Genomic DNA, 20,499 nt, shown 5'->3' with positions numbered 1-20,499 from the left:
TATCCACAAATTAAATAACATGCATGTAAGAATGATATAAACACATGCAATTATCTTATTAAGAAACTAAGCAAATCAATATGCTTCTCACTACATAAAGCTAGATAATGAAAGCAACGGAGGGTTGTTGAGCACACCACACTTAATGTTCAGGAAACTACCATGTTTCCATACAATATTACTGCTACTGGGTCTTAAAGTTTTCACTATTGCAACAATATAAAGCTGTTGGTGCATCTCCACACTACAACAGAGTATATATAATAGAATTGGAATACAGCATGGGTCAGCTGTTTTTTTGCTCTTGATTAAAGGTAGCACTTTCATATTTATGTTATCAAATCTGTTTGAGCTTTTTTATTAGCATTTGGTTTCATACTGTATATTCTTTTCCAAATGCCAGGGCTGAAATTTTCTGTGTTCTACCTTGCATCAAATTATTTTGGAAGGATAAACTAAAACAGATGCACTTTCCGAAAATTTACATAGAAAGATAAGTAATTTTCCCCATATGAAGAAAGGTTTGTTCCTATTTTCTTGAGATACTCTATTACCTTTGTGCTTTATTATTTGAAATTAAGTAGAAGGGTGGCCCCAGCAAAATACCTTAGTATCTTCTAAGATAATTATCAGAAAGGGATTTGTGAAGGAGAAAGAACTGTGGTAGGCAGACAAGATGAGAAAGACCAGAATTAAAGAAGATCTGGGGCAAAAGCTACAAAAGCTGAAGGTATGTAAGATGAGTTGAAAAGATGAAGGACTAGAGAGAGGACAGTAGCAGGGATGGCAGAGGAAAGAATAACAAAGTGAAAGAATGTTTGAAGAGTAGGAGCTAGGATGAGCAGATACAAAGGAAATTTTTTGATACAATACTTTATTGTATAAACTTTCCCATATGGCTTTCATTTCTTTTATAGCACCTGTCTGAAATTCTGCTTGACTACTTGGAGCTGGAATTTTGTTTCTTTCATGGCTGCATGAAAAAACAAAATCTGCCCAGAATAGATCTGGCTTAGCACCTGAGTTCTATTTTGGCAGGTGAAGAAGCTCGACAATTCACAATTCACAAACAGTAAAAGCAAACAAATCCAACCCCCAAACACTTAGGACTTCAGATATGCATAGCAGCATGCACTGCCACCTGGAGGCAGAAAGCTCCAAGTACAGCTAAAAGCTTCAAAAGTACAGCTAACGCTTCAAAAGGAAACTTTCACCCCTAAATTAATTTTAGTTAAGACACCTACTGTTTCTTTTGAGTTTTTCCTGATGAAAATCTATTAGGGCAGCAAAAAGATGGTCTTCTTAAAAAGGACACAGACTCACGTTTTTAAGTATCATTTATTATACATTGCAAAAAGCTGTGAAAGCCTTTATATCTGCACAAGATTACACATTTCAGTGATCATACCATGCATGGAGCACATAGAACCCATCTGAATGGCATCTGTTTTCATGGGATTTTAGAGCCTAGGGTCACAAGGGGCAGGCACCTATATTTAAATAAGAAAAGACAGAAATCAGTTCAAGTGCAAACCTACAAAGTAGAACGAAGATATCCATAAGCACGGAAAAGCAAGAGATAAGACTAAATCAGCCTTGCTATCAACAGGAGTGTAAATACCATAGTTCAAATTCTAGATGGGCTTAAAATCATCAGGGGAACATTCTCCGCTCAGTAGGCTATGCCTTTCCCCAGGCCCAACTAACAGAATAATTTAATCCATAATCAAGGAAATAGAAATTTGCTCTGAACCTGAATGAGCAATTCACAAGTTTTCAGGCTCTCAGGACAGACCTTTATGCTCAGATACTGGTTAAATTCTTTCAGATGAGACTCTAATTCACCAGATATGAACAAAAGACAGGGCACTATTTGTTATTTGTTAATAACTTGTACTGTATTATATTTTCATGCTCAGTAAGTTTTTCCAAGAAGTGTTCTGTGCTATGCAAATCTTAGGGAAGTTTGAGCTTTAAGCTAGGGTTTGTGATTATGCATGCTAAATACTTTGAACCTAGACTATGTCATTTTATCTACTATCTCAAATAGCTTCAGAAATATTATTTGCATTATCCAAAGAAAAACAGCAGACAATAACATAGCACTGGGCTTATTTGACCGCAAGTCCTCTAAGGGTGTTTACCAATGACATTCTTGTCTTCATCCTTCTTCTACTTCTGTTTTTTATACTGAAATGAAAAAAAATATATATTTGTGGGAAAAAATACGTAACTAAAAGTAATGATTCACACTGACAAGAATTTACAATCCTATTCATGGTCTACAAAAAATTGCCTGTTTCTTTTAATTAGATTGAGATGCGATAGGCTTTCCCTCTGCGATATAAAATAATGGAGCCATTTGCTTCTTGATGGACACCGAATTGGATCCTCCTCTTGCACCACTGGAAAACTGGCAATATAACTAAGTACAATATAATCTGCTGCAGAATCACAATGAGGCTTTTCATAATTGTAGGGAGAACAAAATCAGATTCAGGCACAGACAGTTATTTACTAGACTGTAACCGCTGGGATTTAGCTACTGCTATAAATTTATAATCTATGACTAATCTGTGCTTGCTCCTGTAACAATTCTTATTTGGATTTCATGGACTAGCAGGATAGGGATTTAGCAGGCATTTAGTAAATTAAGTCACAGATACTTAGAGCAAGCTAAATTTTTGACTTGTGTCATGATACTCTGAGAAATCCAAAGTCCATGCAACTCAGCTGTCCAATGGCAAACATTCTTTTACTTAAGAATCCAGTTTGTCAATCCACTTTTCCTCTGCTAGTATAATATTTTGGCGTGGACCTTGTGGCACTGCCTGTTTGAGTGATACATTTCAGTGCTGTGACAGTAAGGAGGCATTTCCACTTGGTGATAACTGTGGCATGAGTGAACTGATTACCACAATTCTGCCACCATGTTGTCTAACCCTGATCCATTTAGTCACAGGTAAGACCTGAGAAAAAAGCATTCAGGGAATTTATGTAAACTGATCAACAGAGGACAGATTCCTGTTAGGAAAGAAGCCATTTTTTAACAATGATCTGTGACTTGTGTCGTTCCTCTATGATAAACTGAGATTAGTCACCACTGCTGAAATTTAATATAATTCTTAAAGGAAACAAAAAAACATATACAGAGATCAATTTAAAGCATCATTGCTTCTAAAAAATACACTTAAATTTATATTGACAAAGAAGAATTTTTAAACGAGAACTATCAATTCATAAACCCCAGACAGCTAGGTTATTTCCTTTCACTCAGGTGCTTCAATATCCAGGACAGTAGAACAGTTTCCTGCTCCTAATTCACTTTTCAGTGTTTTATTCTTTGATTTGAACTAAGTCAGAGCTAAACTTCAACAATCTGATGCACTTACTTTATTCATGACCCAGTCAGCATCTTCGATGGCTCTCTTAATAATTTGCTGTATCCTCTCAGGATTGTCTTCATCTGCATGAACTTTGAAACTCTGCAACATTTGATCAGTGTTACACTGATGACCAACTTACTGCAACAATTGTCAAAATAAGGATCCTTTTAAATCCTAAAGAAAATTTGAGGCACACAAACATTTGATCTGAAAAGGTAAAAAATATACATCATAGCACCTGACTATGCTATTTCCATAACAAGGCTTAGTAAATGTAATTTCATATTAAATATTCTATTCCTTTCAAACATCATCAGCAAAAAACACTGAGAAGATGATCACAGACTATTGAGAACTTGAACTCTGGACAAAAACTGAGGTACCTTTAGGAGGTAAAGATACCTCAGGAATTTGGGAGGAACCTCAGGAATTTGGGAGGAACCTCAGGAATTCAGGATTTGGGAGGAAATTCTTCATTAGTCGGAAATTCTTCACTCAGAGGGTAGTGAGGAACTGGAGCAGGTTGCCCAGAGAGGTTGTGGGTGCCTCATCCCTGGAGGTGCTCAAGACCAGGCTGGATGGGGCCCTGGCCAACCTGATCCAGTGGGTGGCATCCCTGCCTATGTATGGCAGGGGGGTTGGAACTAGGTGATCTTTAAGGTCCCTTCCAATCCGAGCCATTCTACAATTCTATGATACCTTTCTTTACATGGAAATGCAAAGTACATGACCAAATTTAATAAGCATCTCACATCCTAGTAAATTCAACAGCACCTAAGTAGAATGCTGAATAGTGAAGTTTCCTTGAAGTTGTCTGGCACAGTAAAACTACAAATGACACAGAACATCAAAGGCACGAAATGACTTGCATATAAACAGTTAGATGAGATTTACCTGTCCTGAAAAAAAAAAAAAAAAAAAAAAAAGTAACAGACAAGGAACTAGCAAGTGTTACCATAAAAGATGTGTTTAGGTGAATAAGGAATTGTTGTTCACTCTGGACTAACACAAGAAGTAGAGATGAAAGCAAAGGAAAAATTGAAGACTTCAGACTCAAAGCAGACGAAAAGAAATGCTCCTTCACACACTCTCAGCATAACCCTTTGAATCCACAAAGGTTTTCAAGCTTACAGAAAGTTTTACATGCCCAAAGTTAAAAGAAGCTGGTCCAAACTATAGGGGGAAAATAAACAAAAAAGGAACTACCACACAACTCTGAATTCCACCAATGAAAAGAAATATGTTTCTCACCTGCCTGATTGCATGTCTGTAATGCTGACGAATATTCTCTTCGGGAAGTTGCTTACAGCATCGAAGCAGGTAGCGATATAATTGCAAAGAGTTCTGAACTAATTCAGCATTGGGCAGCGGAGCCATTGTCACGTTTTTTAGCTGTTGAAAACCAACAACACAAATCAAGATATCCACTGAATTTTATTAAAAACAGCAATAAAAGTATGAAGTAATTTTACAACAACAAAAACATGGCCAGTAAATTAAAATTGAGCAGCGTAACTTGAAAAAATCTTCAGAAGAAAACAACATGAAATACATCAGAACTTGCTTAGTTTATGGACAAATTGTGGTTATTTGTCACCCATCAAAGTAGAAAAAACAAAGTGTACAGTTCAAGCAGAGAAAATCACTTTAAAATAGTAATATTAAGCTGTGTTGCAATTTAATACTTTTTTTTTCTCTTAAGAAGAAGAAAAAAAACCTACAGTAAACAGAATAGTATTGGCAGCCCCCAAGAGATCTGTTTACTTGTATTTGGCTGAGGTTTGTGGCTTAACATTAGCTTTGAAATTTTTCATTTTTGGAACAGCAACAGGAAAAGAACAAATCTAGCAAGTTTCACCTCAATAACTATACTTACATATTGTAACAGTAAGTCCACCCAAGCTATATAAAGTGCTAATCAAATACTGTAAATGACTTGTCATTTAACAGATGGTTACCATCTGCAGAGAACTAAATTAACATTTGGAAAAAAGCACTTTTACATCATTACTCTTAAGAATAAAGATAATACATAAGTAACTAAATAATGAAGTAGGTGTAAGCCATTTTAGCACCCACTATGATACTTACTTATCACTTGGATATTATTTTTCTTTTTGCTTCCTTTAAGTAATTTCTTTGGCCAAATTTAGTTCCAAGTAGAATAACACAATAAGCATCTCATGCATGGGCTGCTGAGGTTCCAGATGAGAATTTTATGCTTTTTACCTGAAGTTAATTACATCTCACAGATTGCACTGGCTACCAGGTTCAACACCTCCAAGCTAACAGCCCAAGCATTCCACCCGTGCAGCCACAGGAGTGCCCAAACAGGAGCAATGCCAGATTTAAATACATGAAGAGTTGCAGTAACACAAGATAGTACAAGACTTAGTAGGCCTACCTCGATGGCATTTCTAAAGCTAATGCATGGGACTGTTACACATGAATCTGAATATCCCTACATACGTTCTTTTACTGCCTACATGTCGTATTCAATGGAATTTGAAAACGTTAGGTCAAGACCTCCGGAGATCTCTAAGTCTGGTTGGGTTGCACGTTGTCCGGAATTTCCAGACTTGCCCAATAGGCACATACATACCAGCTGCTCTGCTCACTTCCCCTGAGTCACGTAAGCAAAATGCCAGGCATCAGCCATGCAGATCTGGACAGAAATAAAGCAAAAACTTCTGTCTCTGAATTGACCAATATGTAAATTTCACAGCCATAAAGAAATAAATACCAGTTTTCTTCTTGAGACAACAAAATATTCTGCTGACCTTGCAGTGCCCAGAGCTGATGTACTTAACTTCCGAGCGTCAGTCAGCTCTGATACAGCACCTTCACTGCAAAGCACCTTTGAAAAGCAAGTAATTGCAAGGAGTTCTGAACTAATTCAGCATTGGGTAGTGGAGCCATTATCACGTTTTTTAGCTGCTAAAAACAAAGAACACAAATCAAGATATCCACTGAATTTTATTAAAAACAGTATTAAAAGCGTAAAGTAATTTTACAACAATAAAAACATGGCCAGTAAATTAAAATTAAAACAGCAAGTAATATTATGTTAAAGGCTGGACTACATGATTTTAGAGGTCTTTTCCAACCTGAATGATTCTATGATAAAAGGGGAGAGAGAAAAACATTTGCTCACTGCTCTGGCCCTGGGAGTTTCTTCTGCGTGTTCTATTCATACCCTGGTTTTAGTGTACACTCATGCTGGTTATGAATGATTCTTCTATCTGAAGAAAATTAAACAATTCTATGAGAAAAACACATTATGTGCCCTATTCTTGAAGGGTGGGCCTCTACAATGCTACTTTACTCACGGCACCAAGCCACAGTACAAGGCTATATCTGAGCGACTCATGGCATTGCTGCTTCTGGTCAATAGGGAAAGACTGGTGAAAACCATGCTGCCATAATTAGACAAAAGGTGGTTCGGTTCAAAAATAGGTAAAATCCTGTAAAATGAGAGAGAGCTGTTCCTGCGGCAGAGCTTCTTGTCTACAGAAGATGCCTAAGAAAAAGCCTCATGATATTAGCGTTATTTCCTGTATTGGGATTGGGCCCATACCTTTCAGCCAGGAACCTGGGCTTGGTCGTGGTAGGTAGTCCCTCTCTCTGTATATCCATATATATATGTCTAACGAAAAAGTTTCTGCCACAAAGAATTTACAAGGCAGACTAATGACAAGTCATAAGATGAGGCAGAATGAAGCAGATGAGCCAAACAGGTGGGATGGGAATGGGGAGGAGGTGACAGTAATACGAACATGTTTTTGTGGAGCCTAATAGAGCACACAACATAGCTCACCACCTGCTTAGCTGCTATCAACAGGCAAGTTTTATAACAGTTTCTGCAGGTCCTTAAAAAATAGTGAGTCATGGCTAATGGTGGGTGCCATGGAAGCCCTGAAGAAAGCTTCTGATGACACTTCAGAACGAAAACCTTCTTCTAGCCTTCAAGAGAAAAAGACGGCAGTTTCAGGGGAGTACTTTGCAGAGTTACTATCTGATGAGCTGATGTAAATTATGTGATGTAACTTATTAAAACTAATTTAAAGATATACAATAGAACACACCGATTAACCCTTTAGTGAAAAACACCCTTAAGTGTTGTAATTCTAGGCTACAGACTTTTTTTTCCCCCTTAAAAACTCCAAACTGGCCTTTTACCCACACCTTGTTACCAATATGCCATATCATTTTTTTGATTGCAGAGAGCTGTAAGATCAATCTATGGTGCTGTTTACCATGACTCTACCATTAACGTTAGAAAAAAAAGCACTTACAAAACGACAGTTGAATCCCCTGATCTGTAAGCCACTGGCACGGCTGGGGTAACTTCCCATCGTAGCTAATGCAACACGGCTGGCCAGCAACCCGCACAAGGCTCAGCTTGGACACTCCCTTAATTAACCCCAGGGAAAGCACTGTCACTCGGGGGATCTGAGAAGGAGAGTAGACAGGGATCGTTCCCCAGGCGGAGAGATGGGTGATGCCAACGCCAAATGCAGCAATGAGAAGTCCTGTGCTGGGAGTGCCCCACCTGGTGTCAGAACTAACACACACCAAAGAGACAAAAGGCAGGCTGAATTTAATGTTTAAGACAGTAACTTTGATTTGGGTCTTATTACTGGATTCTAGAATACAGATCTCCAGGACCGAAATGGTTATACCACTTAGGAGAGATTCCATGGACAAAATGCAAGATGTGGTATCTCCTTTTTTTTTTTTTTTTTTTGGTTACAGGTAACTCAGAAGCAGATGCTAACTGGAGTTAATTTTCAAACGCCCCTCTCTCACCATGGTTGGGTGTAATATCATGATGTCTTCTGGGTAAGAAAACCTGAATTATTTGGCTCTTGGATTCCGTCCTCATAATCTTTACCTTCTGCCTGTTATCCTCTCCTCTCACAACTGACACGTACCAAGGATAAATCAGCACTAGCTTCCAACAGGTCAGTGATGTGCCAGAAAAACCTCTGGACAGTCCCATCTTTCTCTAGTATCCAAAACTGACAAGTGGTTTAGTGCACTTTGAGGTTCCTAGGGTGTGCCTGCTTTTGAATATTTGATATGTTCTATTAGTAAAGTAAGAGAGATGAGGTAAGACTTCACAATGGTCCCTCCTGAGAATTATTTACAGCCAAAATACGGCTTCCATTAGGTTTCATGAACAATTAGAAAACTATTCTTCCATCATGAGGACAATAAGTTGGCTCTCTACCGCTACTGCAATCCTTTCATTCTGCTTGCTTGATTCCAGTTCTGTTCTCTCGTATTTGTGTAACAAAAATCATTCATCCTCACACACCACAGGATTTCTACTGTCCAGGAAAAACAAAAACAAAACACATAAGGCAGAAAGATTTTACAAAACTTCAGAAATAGAGACCAAGAGCTGGCTTCTCAAAATGGTTTCAGTCTGACTACCCCACTTGCCAGCCCATTTTCCAAGCACACGAGATTTTCTAATTATGGCTCTGCCCTAAAAAGTTCAGCTTAAAATACAGATCAGAACTCCCCTGGGCTTAGGAATGTTCATCTCATTCTCTTCCATTCTTTTCTCTAAAATATCACTTTCTCTTTGCAATGAAACCTATGCTGGACATCAGTTCCATGCAGTTATTTGGTTTGAATTCATTTCCCTTTGGCATTTGAGTAAAATGAGGTGATTACACTCCAAGGTTTGTAAAGGGATCCCTGTATTACCCCTCCAACCAGCAGAAAGATAAACTCCAAAAAAACAGCTCCGAAAAAACAGACTGAATCCCTCCCTACCTTTCTCCCACTAAATGCAGAAGGAAGCGTTATGATACAGCGCCTATAGTTACAAGGTTAAATTAAGTAGAACGATTCCATGTCTGTGACCTCAGTTTTGCTTGGGCATACTGGGCACCTACATCATTTTATAATATTCCAGCTGATTTATTTACTTTCCAAGTGTTGAAGTCCTCATTTGCTTTTCATCCCAAATTAAACTTTTTGCAATGAGCTTAAGCAGGCAGGCTCCGGGAGCTAAGCAATTTGAGAGTAAGCTGCTGGTGTGTGCAGACCTGCAGCTCCACTGCCAATAGATACACTCAGTCCTAATCAGTTTACCCTCAGGCCACTGATTTGATACATAATCATATCAAGCTTATTAGCAAAGAGTTTGTACTTATGAAAAAAGAGAAGTTAAAGTGCACACAGCGCAGCCTGTGCATATCCCTGAGAATCGCGTCCCCAGCTGCCAGCACGGGGTCAGTCCTGGGGCTGGCTGCCAGCACTCAGAGCCGGGGGCACCCTGCAGCATGCACCTTTCACTCCACCCTCGGTATCACTCTCAGCACTGACTTCCTTCCTTCACTTCTCTGAAGTTGTTTTCTTAACAAATCTGGAACCCTTCTAATATGAACGGACCTTCAAAGAAGATTCTCCTTCAGTTTCTTGCTAGCACTCAATTCAGCCGTATCACTGTGTTCCCCTACCAGCTATCAGTGAAAATGCAAATGAAACTTCAGGAAAATCACCTTGGACAAAGCTTGCTTTATTACGCAAATGCCTTTGCTTTGCTTTCCTGTTCAGGAAATTTAGTTTCACCCAACACCTGGCTCTTTCCCCCCAACTATTTAAATAGAATTATTGAAATAATTCACCTGGTGTTTGTTATCTTTTTACTTAAACTATTTTGGGGTTACTAATTCACATCATATATTGTAATAAACATTTACTGCACAAGCATCATGCTGAATCCCCTCACTTCATTCTTCCCCTTACATTTCGTACTGCAGGTGACAAAAAAACTGAGAACAATATATTTAGACTGAGCAACGTTCCTGACACACACTGTGATTTTAAGGGATTCTGTCACAACACCATTCAATTTAGAGATGTTGATGTTTCTGTTTCAGAAGAACTGAGAAGAACAGGATTTTATGTTTTGGACCAAAATCTAGCTTCACTTCTCTTTCATAACAAGAAGTCAAGAAGTCCAGCAGCATACACGCTGACTTTCTTTGGCAGCCTTAAGGTTTTTTTAGCCATGTGAAATTGCACAGGGCAAGCAAGACCTCGGAGTTACTGGAGCTTCAGGATGTAGAGGTGTTGCAGCCAGCCATTTGTGCAGTGCATCTCTGAATCTGTTCTATTCCCGTACCCAGAGGGTCTCCCCGTGTCTCGCGGACACACCAGAACCCCACTCTGAGACGGGCCTGCTTGCCTACAGGACAGTGAGTGGCAGAGATTAAAGGATTAGACCAGCTTCATACAGCACAGCTTTGGCTCCAGCCACTGTTCTCCCTTTCCTCCTTCCTTCAGCAGCAGTTGTGGATGTTCTGTAGCACTGACATTCAGGCTTTAATAGAAAAAGTGTTTTGTTAACCTGAACGCGAGCTTATCTTTACACACAGGTTCATTTGGTTTGATCCTGGTAAGAACTGGGACAGTTCCACTGTCCTTCAGCTCCTAACCCTGTATTTCCCATATTCCCACTGAATCCCAGTTCAAGGCACACCTCAAAACATGCTTTGGGAGTAAGGCCAATTTGTTGAGTTGTTTCTAGGCTTTGAAGTCCTATCTGTCACCATGCTCTAATTAAACCTAAGTGGTGCTATAGATTTCCTGTCGCAAAAGCACGGACTCTTTATGTGTTGGGAATGCAGAGGACAGCCTGCTTCAGCATAAAGAAACTCATCTACGGGAGAGAGCAGGAAACCAAAGTCTCATAAACATACAAATATGAAATGATTAAGCTGATCGATGGAACGGAAAACGTGTTTCACTTTAGATAATTATGATTTTGCCACTGCAGTATTTTTCATAGGAACACGATGAACTGTTAAATTCAAATCACGTGACCAACACATGAAATTTCAGAAAAATTGCTTCTGCTTTCCCCCAAATGCTGGAGTTCGTAATGGATTTGAAATTTGACATTTTCACCAGTTCTAGTTATCAAACCTTCATTACAGGAAGGCCCTACACTGAAAGAAAAAGCGATCCTGAATGCTGCCGTACATCCACAGCGTCACAAATTTTACAACCTTTGGGACATGAGTTATCTTCACGGGGGAGTTTACCACCAAAACCCCGTATTTTTCTGAGCACGCAGCATCCCCGTGTTTGTACCACCCTGAGCAGGCTGTGAAGGGCGCCGTAATTCCAGGGGGCTCCACCTGCTCCCTGCAGCCGCGGCACCACCCAGGGACCCCCCCACCTCACCAGTGGCACCGAGCCACTGCTACCTTGTCGGGGTACCGGGAGCTGTGTTTCAGAGTGCTGAAATGCATTCTCTGTATCGTCACCTCAGTTACCTAAGTTGTGACAGCCACTGTTGATTGTGTACATTAAAAAAAACAAACACTATTTGGCTAATTTTTGAGTCTGGATTAAGTTCTCCTATACATTAGTCGTTTTCTTGGCGTTCTTGGAACTTTTGCTCACTTTAGGACCACCACCATCTTGCAACATTGTCATTGTAATTTCAAGAATACACTTCAGTGTATTCAGTGCCTCAGTCTGCAACTGTAGAAAGATAATTAGAACTTTTTATGTACCATAATGCTCAACTGTGAGCTCCACGTACAGCATCTAACGTGATTTCAGAGCCTACTGGCTGGAAAAGCTGTGTAAAACCCTAAAGCAGTAATACATTTGATACTTTATTAGAACCTAATACTCTTTCTTTTCCTGTCTATATGTGCATCCAGCTTCCAAGAAATCAAATCAAATTCTTCTTACGATCTGGCATATTGAAATGTCATCTGGACAGGTCTTTCTCTTTCCCTGGTTTCTTGTTTTCCCCCTTTTAACCTTTCAGAGCTGCCTCCAGCATCCTAGCTCTACTGTGCAATACAGCTCTTCTCTTCCAGATGGCATACACAGTTTTAACTGCTTTTGAAGTACTCTGTCCCACCAACTATGATTTTGCACATTCCTGTCTCAGCCAACTCCGCATCAACTAAGCATTGCCATGTTATCACAGCTGGGAGACAACCGCCTTGGGGAACTGGACTGGATCTTTCTTATCTCACTTCACTGGAAATCAGGACATGGAAAAACTGATGGCAATTTTACTAACACAGTTGTTTAATCAGAAATAATCTTACGAGGTGACCCACCATTAGGTTCTCATACAGTGCCACGGTATCTTAGCACAATTCAACACTGAATAAATCCTGAGAAGAGGTATGACTGAATTCTGTACTTGTACACCCCACGACATCACGGAATTTGCATAGTTAATTTGCCCCTCACTTTGCACAAAAAGGACAATAAGGCATAGTAAGAGTCTGCATTAATGCTTTTGTTCCAAAAAAGACTCCACAAATGTTAAAATTTTTATCTGCCATGAAAAATAAAAACCTCAACCTCACAAAATCTGGCTGTAATTGTGACTAATACTGTAAATCTCCTTGTGATAACTTAAATTTCATGCATAGTACAACAAACAAACTATCTAAACCAAGAACTGTTGAGTCAGAAACAAAATAATCCACTAATTGTGCTTTTCTGGAATGGATGACTGTATAATGCCCTAATCAGAAGGCTGAAATCACATTTGCATTTAGATAAAGCCCTGTTTAAAAAGAGACAAGTATAAAAGGAAACACTGAGACTATTGTGGCATTTCGCTGCATAGCATAATCATTTACATTCCTGATAATGATATTCAGATAGTGAAGCAAAAGCTGACCAAAGCCAATTAATCTTGCACTCTGCATTAGCACGTCTGTCAACTGACCCTGTGAATACCTGAACCCATGATACCGATACAACACTGTGCCACTACTCTCAGATATTTTTTTTTCCTGCTACTGCGACTGTTTTTCAAGCAAATCCCTATGGCTCAACATTTGCAACCTCAATCCCTCCAGAACAGTTAAACAGCCACCAAAACTGGGCTTCAGAGACTTCAAAGGTGAGTTAAAGCTTCAACTACCTGAGCTGCTGCTGTTTCAAGGTTGTTCCCCCTTGCGCTCACCCCACACACTCAGGCTGGGTGTGTGTTTCCTTACTCCTTCAGAGCATTGTGTCTTTACCATTTTAACGTGGGAATGTACGACTCTATTTCTCTCCGTTGGCTCTAAGTTACTGAGGGTGCCCGTGGTCCAAAAGCTGGTAGCAGTGTTGATGCTCTCACTGCAGATTCTGTTACCAGTTGAGCCCACTGCGTCTTCAAGGAAACCACGCTGTCTCCCCAGCTGTTAGTAGGCTTTGGTTGAACTCAATCAAAAATTTCTGAGATGTACACAGTGCATTTTGCAAAATAGGATTGAGTAATCAAACCTTGTCAAAAAACAAAAAAGGAAAAACTCTTGCAAAGCATCTATTCAGAAGTATTAGTTTAGTTTTAATTAGGAAAATGCTTCAGAATATTTACGGCTGTATGAATGCTCACAAAGCACAACAGAAGCAGCTTGTTTTGTTCTCTTTTTTCCAAAAGGTATTTTTTTGTGATTTTAGGTATCTGGAGAATTCAGTGCTGAACTTGGAACATGTACAATTATCTAAGTTGTCAAAATTATTTGTCCTCCTTGAAAATATAAATCTAAGAGCCCAATAATAGACTCTAAAAGAAAAAAGAAACTGAAAATAAATAGTGAACCTAATATTAAAGATTCATAGCCCTGCTCTGTAACCTGACTCATCATGCCATTGCTGGGCCCACTTAAAACAGCACGAATACCGATTCCAGAATTGGTGTTTGTGCAAAATGCAACGGGAAAAATGTTCTGTGCAGGGAAGTAATAATCAAGCTGCCAAAATAAGAATGAAATTGGAAGCCTCTTGAAACCTCTTTAACCACAAAACATCTTGGCTCAGGATCTGACATCAGGCCAGGACGACACCCGAGCAGACTGCTGCTACTTGCTAGGATCCTCACTCTTTTTTTTGGTCTTTGTACGTGGCTACATTAGTCTTCCCTTCCACATTTCACAGCTTCCTTGTGAAAATACATTTACAACTTCCTGCAGCAGAGTGGCAGAGCTGTCCTGCTTCAGTGAAGTAACTGCCTTCTTCTCTGGTTATTAATCCATAATGTGTTTTCTTTATTCCCTAGAAGGTCACCGGAGAGGGACTACTGCGCTGTGTTCAAGGCCAGCTCTGTGGGTTCTGCTGCCCTAGGCAAACCAGCAAACGTCCGTCCCGACCAAATCACATTCACTCAGAGCATTATTGAATGTCTTGCAGCTCTGGGCAGCGGCCTGCCCTGTAGATATACTCTCTTGTATGGGTGAGCATGTACAATGCTCAAATCCCATTGTAATAAACACATCTCTCCAGCATGCTGAGCTTTTATTAAGATCTGCTGGTTTGATGTGATTGTTTCTGACGAGCTGTGGCCTGTCATTATTGTGAGTTCTGTCCTTTCTAAATATGATCTGTAATGTCTTATTGCATGACTGATGATAGCTAGACATTTTTGTTCTGTTCACTTCTATTTCTGTTCTCCTCTGCTCTGTGCTTTGCTTCTCTGCCTCGCACATCGAGCAATGTCAAAGGAGAGTGCACCAGCAGCACATTCTGGGGGCTGAGGACAGCGCTGTAAAGGCGGCATTACAGAGCATCAGCAGAGAATACAGGAGATTACCTGCTGGCTGAACCACACATCCCAAGGACCTGGTTTGTGACAAGGAATCGCCAGTGGTTGGACATGCCTCAGGCAGTGTGACAGCACCGGCATTAGGCTTAGCGCTATTGAACGCCACTAGGCAGAGATGTTTCCAATCCAGCACCAGGGAGGAAACACGCTTCCTACACTTCGGCCAGATTACCCAGTTGGGGATAATTAATTAATGTGCTTAGACTAATTGAAGAAATATTCTTTGTAGCATGCTCACCCAATGCCAAGTTTGGGCAGCAATGGAGGAATAGACAGGAATCTCTCTGGCTTAGGTGCAATGCAAACTTCTCCACTTTTTTCTCCCAACAGTGACTTTTCCAAGCGCAAAGAAAATTCTGAAAGGCAGTCTTGTAAGAACTTTATCCTCCCAGCTGTAAACTGCTCAGTGAAGTGCTGTCAACAGTTATTTTGTTCTTACTGCCCAAATCTTTAAGTATTTATAGGCAAGATCATGCCTGAATACGAATTGAATTGGATCTTGCTACCATCAGCTTTAAAACAAAACTGCCTGTTCATTCCTCTCTTTCTTGTAAATATTGCACTTTGACATGTTCCAGTTTAGCACCAGTGGCTCTCCCTACAGTTAGTGCAGTTGTGACAGTTGGTATAACAACTTTCAGGATGTAATTATAGGCGTATATCACCTTCTAGTATTTTCTGAATCTCTGAAGATTTTTGAAGAAGCCTCCAATTAAACACAACACAAGGATACCCAGTTAGCACCATAAGGTAGGAAAGGTCTTTTGAAGGGTGCAAATGAATGCATGCTGTCTTTAAGTGAAGCACTAGTTTTATAAATTATGGGTCATGTAAGTATGGAAGAAGTAGGTCCTCAAGAATCGGCAAATTTTACATATGATTTTGTCATACTTCCTGATCCAATTCAGGACTGAAACTGGTACAAAGTTAATTTTAATTTTGTTTTAAGATAGGTTAATTTTGCCCAAGCAATCCTGCTTTATCTTATTTTATTTTATTTTTTTTAGCAAAAGAGTAAAAACATGTAATTCAAACAAGCTGCTACCACTTAGTGTAGAAAGGACTCTAACTGGGAAAATAGAAGTGCACAAGTTCAATAGGAGGACAAAGTGATGACAGCATAAAGAGTCAGGTTTTGAGAAAAAGCAACAAAGTCACCGTGACTCTCACTATAGACCAAAGGCTAATATAAGCTTTTTACTTAAAACCAAGAATGCCCAAAGTAGGCCTCTCAGCATTCCTTCAGTGCAAATACCACACCCAGCCTACAAGGGAATAAAATCTACACTACAGGAGGGCTTTGCAGTGTAACTTCTTATTTTATTGATGTACTGCAGCACCACCTTTCTCATCCTATCCACACACAATCCCAAACTAATCACAATGGTGCTCGGACAATGCCCTGGTATCTGCGGTTTGCCCTGTGATCGTCCTTCCTAATTTATATCATCCCTTACAGCAGCACGAAGACCAACTTGCCATCTCATTATCCCAACCCCCACCTGCTGCAATTTAGCATCTTCCAGTCCTTTGCCCTCAATCCAAGTAATGACCTGTGCCCAAACCTTCCCTGGTGTAAACCCTGCCAGTGGCAGAATCGTACTCCAGATGAATTTGACCCACAGCACCTTGAGCAAAATACAGGCCTGTCCATGGGAGAAATGCTTACAAGCAGCAGTGTTACAGAACATTTAAGTCTGAGTGTGTTTAGCCTCTTAAGGGGGATTTTAATTTGCACAGTTCAGTAATCAGGGATTGTTACCATACCAACAGTTAATCACGTGGCCAAATGCCCACCATATCTTAGGAATATTCAAGAGGTCTTAAAGCCATATCTCAAGTTTTCCTAGAAATTTTACTGTCACTCTCCCTGGCCTAGCCTAACTGAAAGACCACCTGCTTGGTAAGAAAAACAACGAAAACTATGGCTTTCAATAAGCTTATTGCAAAGAAAGGGATCCCAGCCCAGTAAGTGGCTTTTCATTCCAGGACAAGGCTGCAGGGGGATTCCACGGGAGAGCTCCTCATGAAGCCAGATGCTGTGTGAGACTTGCACATTCTCCGTGATTCGGATGGAAGACCCATGTGTTCCCTATTCCTCCTGGGGCTGATTCACCTCTGTACATTAGATATTTTTATTTTTGAAAATTATGAGGCATTCTTTTGAGACAACAATGTTGAAGGACTCCATCATTCAGATCAGTACCTGGCTGCAGAACGGGCTATCTGACAATTGATTCCCATGCTTCATGAGTTGACCCTATTAGAGAAGAAATGAAAATCTGCAGCTGACATAAGTGGTAGCAGATGTTAGCTAGTGTAATATATTTGAAATGCAGGCCTAAACAGTACTTGAGCACAGGATTAAATGTGTTGTTGCCTACATTAGCTCAGTCCTTGCTGCTTCTCTCCTACTCTGGATTAAGATGGGCTTCCAAAAGGGAAGCAAACACTGCGTGCTGGAAGGAGACAGTTTTGTTCATTCTAAATAGGCTTCCTAAGCCCACTGATCAGACCTGCAGTGATGTCAACAGGATGGCACAGCAACACTGACTTGAAGAAATCTGCAGTACATGCTCAGGCCCCACTGGCAGCATAGCTCTCATAGCGCTAGAACAGCCTCTGCCCACCCCGTGTGGAAGAAGGCTGTTTGCCATCCAGCGTAACAGCAGAGTCATGCCCTTTGTTTAGATGAGATCAGAAAGCAAACGTTGAGAATAGCAAATGCTGAGAATTCAAATATCCCATTGCGTTACGCCTAGACCATGGATGTGTAAACAGCCAACTCTAGCCTCTTGGATCTGTATGAGGAAAAACATCCTGAAAAGAAACTGTGCTCCGGGAAATGGAGCGGCTTGTGCTGGGATCAGGAATCCTATCCTCTGATTCTCACACTAGTACCTTATACAGGGAATCATGCTGCTGACTATGCCTCTCAAGTGATCCATCCCTAGCATCCCTAACTCAGAAAACAATCCCCTGAATCTTTGGAATCTACATCCTAATTCTTTTGATGCTTGCCAGATAAACCAGTTTCGATATCCTCTACGTATCTGAATTTGTTAGTGATTGATCTGTCTGGATTTTGATGGAATGGTTCTGAGGCAATTCATATTTCTTTTTTTTGTAAGTATTTGGGTGTTGATACAGAATGGCAGAGTATGCTTCTCCCATCGCAGCAGACAGCACATGGCAGGACAGCTCTTCTGACTGACAAAAGCACCTCATGGAGAGGGAGCTGCCTTTGGTTTCAGCCATGATTCAGATTTGTTTACATTTTGTGAAACCTCAGGAAAAGAGGATAAAAGCTTCGGTTCAATTGAAGTCATGTTGCTAACCTTCAGTGCTAATAATTAACTCAATTATGCTGAATTAATTTGATGTAATTATTGGTGATGGCACAAAGACAGTGGCCCAGAGAAAGTTTGAGAGACAGGAGGAACAGAAGTCTTAACAATACAAAATACCCCGTAAATAGCGCTTTTTTTTTGCCAGAATGAGTCAAAGACAAAATGAGTTCATTACAGTCATCTAGCTTTACTCAACCCTCCAAATTACCCCAATACCCAGACAAATAGCTGTGAAATCCAGCAAGTGAACTAGAATTAAAACACGCCCTGATGAATTTGACACAGCACTCAGTGCAAGCGTCTTTCCCCATCCTATTATCTAAACAATACAGATTTAATAATATATTTAAGAGAGCCACAATGCTTTGCCTTTAACTGAAGACATTAATTAAAAGCATTTTCTTGTTGCAGTGTTGTCAATTGGGTGCTTTTTGATGAACAATCTGGAGAAAGCTTATGGAGTCTTTTCATTTGATCTGCAGTTTTATCCAGTACTTTCCAGACTTATTCAGTTCAAAATAAACATAGCAACTATAAAACAAACAGCTATCTTTCTGCTTCCCCATTTAATATTTGTGATTTGCTTTGAAAAAGTACAATAGAACTGCATTTTTTATTATGAAAATATACAGTTTACTGTGGCTTTTTTTAATTTTCTCGTGAGTTAAAGTCATGAGAAGAAAATAATTAGGTGTGATTGTCTTAGGTGTTGGGGAAAAAAATAGAAAAAGAAAAATAAGAAATAACATACAAATTACTGCTTTAAGTATTGCCAGAATCTCTACAGGACTTTCTCACCTCCTCCCTCCACTACTGGAGGATGCACACCCAGGCTGCTGTTCCACTTCCATTTACAGTCTGGTCAGATGCCACGGACAGAGGGTGCATTTACCAATATAAAATTCACATGAGACAGAACACCAAATATTGCAACCAAGTTGAAGACATAAGCCTCTTACGTCTCAGACTACGAGTGATCAGTAGTATGTTGCCTTTTCCCATTCCTGAGCCTGTCCACCTTGAGTGCCTAGAGTACGCCACCCACATGCCCCGAGCCTTGTACATGAGCTGCCTGAGGCAAACCTCTCGTTGCCTTGTTCCCCCCAGGCTTCTCTGCACGTATGGATTGAGCACCACGGGCGGTTATTTTCCTGCTGTAAAGAATTCAAAAATTAAGAGTTTGGATTACAGCAGCAATGTATTTGATATTTTTACAGACTGGGAGGACTGAAAATATTTAACTATGAAGAGTGTTGTATCTCAACCTGCCTTGCTTCAGTTTGACATCCTGCTTGTTTCACATCTGTTAATGTTGTAAGTATACAGACTGCTCAACTTCTACTGCGTTTCGACTGTCCTTGGGGACAAAAATATTACCTCCAAAATCACCAGTTGCTTCTGAGGTACACTTTAAAAATAATGATTTAATATAATTGCACTGTGGTTTAACTGAAATGCAATATATATCATTATTCACAAATTTTATTTGCCTCCTCACAGTTTTTCCTTCCATTTCTTTCTAGTTAATTCAGCAAATTTTTCCTTTATCTTTACTATTATTTGTTTGGTTCAGTTACCTCACTGGCTATATATATATGTATGTATATAAATATACATATATATGTATATATATTATATAAATATACATATATATCAAATAATCTAGTAAGATACAAGCCCTAACAGATGCATACAAAAACAGTGGTGAATAAACCATTCAATTTCCACATATTGAGCTGCCACACAAAATATTTGGAATTCTGTGGGTGGACTCAAGAGCCACAAGAAATTCTTCTAATATTAGTAAATGCAGCCATCACACAAACAGGCACAAAGAACTGAACAAAGCTGAGCCATTCTGCACCATACTGGTTTTAGTCTTGGGAATGTGATAATGCTTTGAGAAAAGAAATCTAATGAATAATCCCTGGAGGAGATCAAAGCGGCATGTAATAACAGATCGATAAAATAATCGGGTAATGAGAACCCAGCCGTGTTTATGTAGGCCTGTTCCTGCAAGAGACTGGCTTCAGCTGAGACTGCCGAGGTAGTGAAGACCAGGCATTATTTTTTTCCTCCTCTCTCCAATCAAAATAAGTCAGGTTGAGAAGCAACCAACCAGTCCAGCTCTGAGAACTGAAGGAGAGAGGATTACAAAGGGCAGGTAGCA

General features: G+C 39.9%; 1 protein-coding gene across 11 annotated transcripts in view; it reads right to left on the bottom strand.

Annotated features, from left to right (window-relative positions):
- Positions 1–1,319: 1,319 nt before the first annotated feature.
- LYRM9 (LYR motif containing 9) overlaps positions 1,320–20,499 on the bottom strand; it is a 34,643-nt gene continuing 15,463 nt past the window's right edge. For 5 of the 11 annotated variants that reach the window (XM_027472479.3, XM_027472480.3, XM_021273384.4 and 2 more), the window contains 4 exons: positions 4,638–4,778; positions 3,393–3,485; positions 2,145–2,190; positions 1,320–1,490 (listed from right to left, as the gene is read on the bottom strand). In XM_027472479.3, coding sequence (XP_027328280.1) covers positions 2,173–2,190; positions 3,393–3,485; positions 4,638–4,763 — 237 coding nt within the window. In that variant the 5' untranslated portion in view covers positions 4,764–4,778 and the 3' untranslated portion in view covers positions 1,320–1,490; positions 2,145–2,172. Of the gene's footprint in view, positions 1,491–2,144; positions 2,191–3,392; positions 3,486–4,637; positions 4,779–5,477; positions 5,618–5,790; positions 5,920–5,988; positions 6,052–6,166; positions 6,321–20,499 lie in introns of those variants that run through there. The other 6 variants (XM_027472481.3, XM_013100985.4, XM_038165884.2 and 3 more) reach the window with 5 other exon arrangements.

Source organism: Anas platyrhynchos, chromosome 20 (assembly GCF_047663525.1).
Source record: "Anas platyrhynchos isolate ZD024472 breed Pekin duck chromosome 20, IASCAAS_PekinDuck_T2T, whole genome shotgun sequence".
In the NCBI taxonomy this organism is placed as follows: Eukaryota; Metazoa; Chordata; class Aves; order Anseriformes; family Anatidae; genus Anas; species Anas platyrhynchos.
This window is presented reverse-complemented; position numbering and strand designations above follow the sequence as displayed.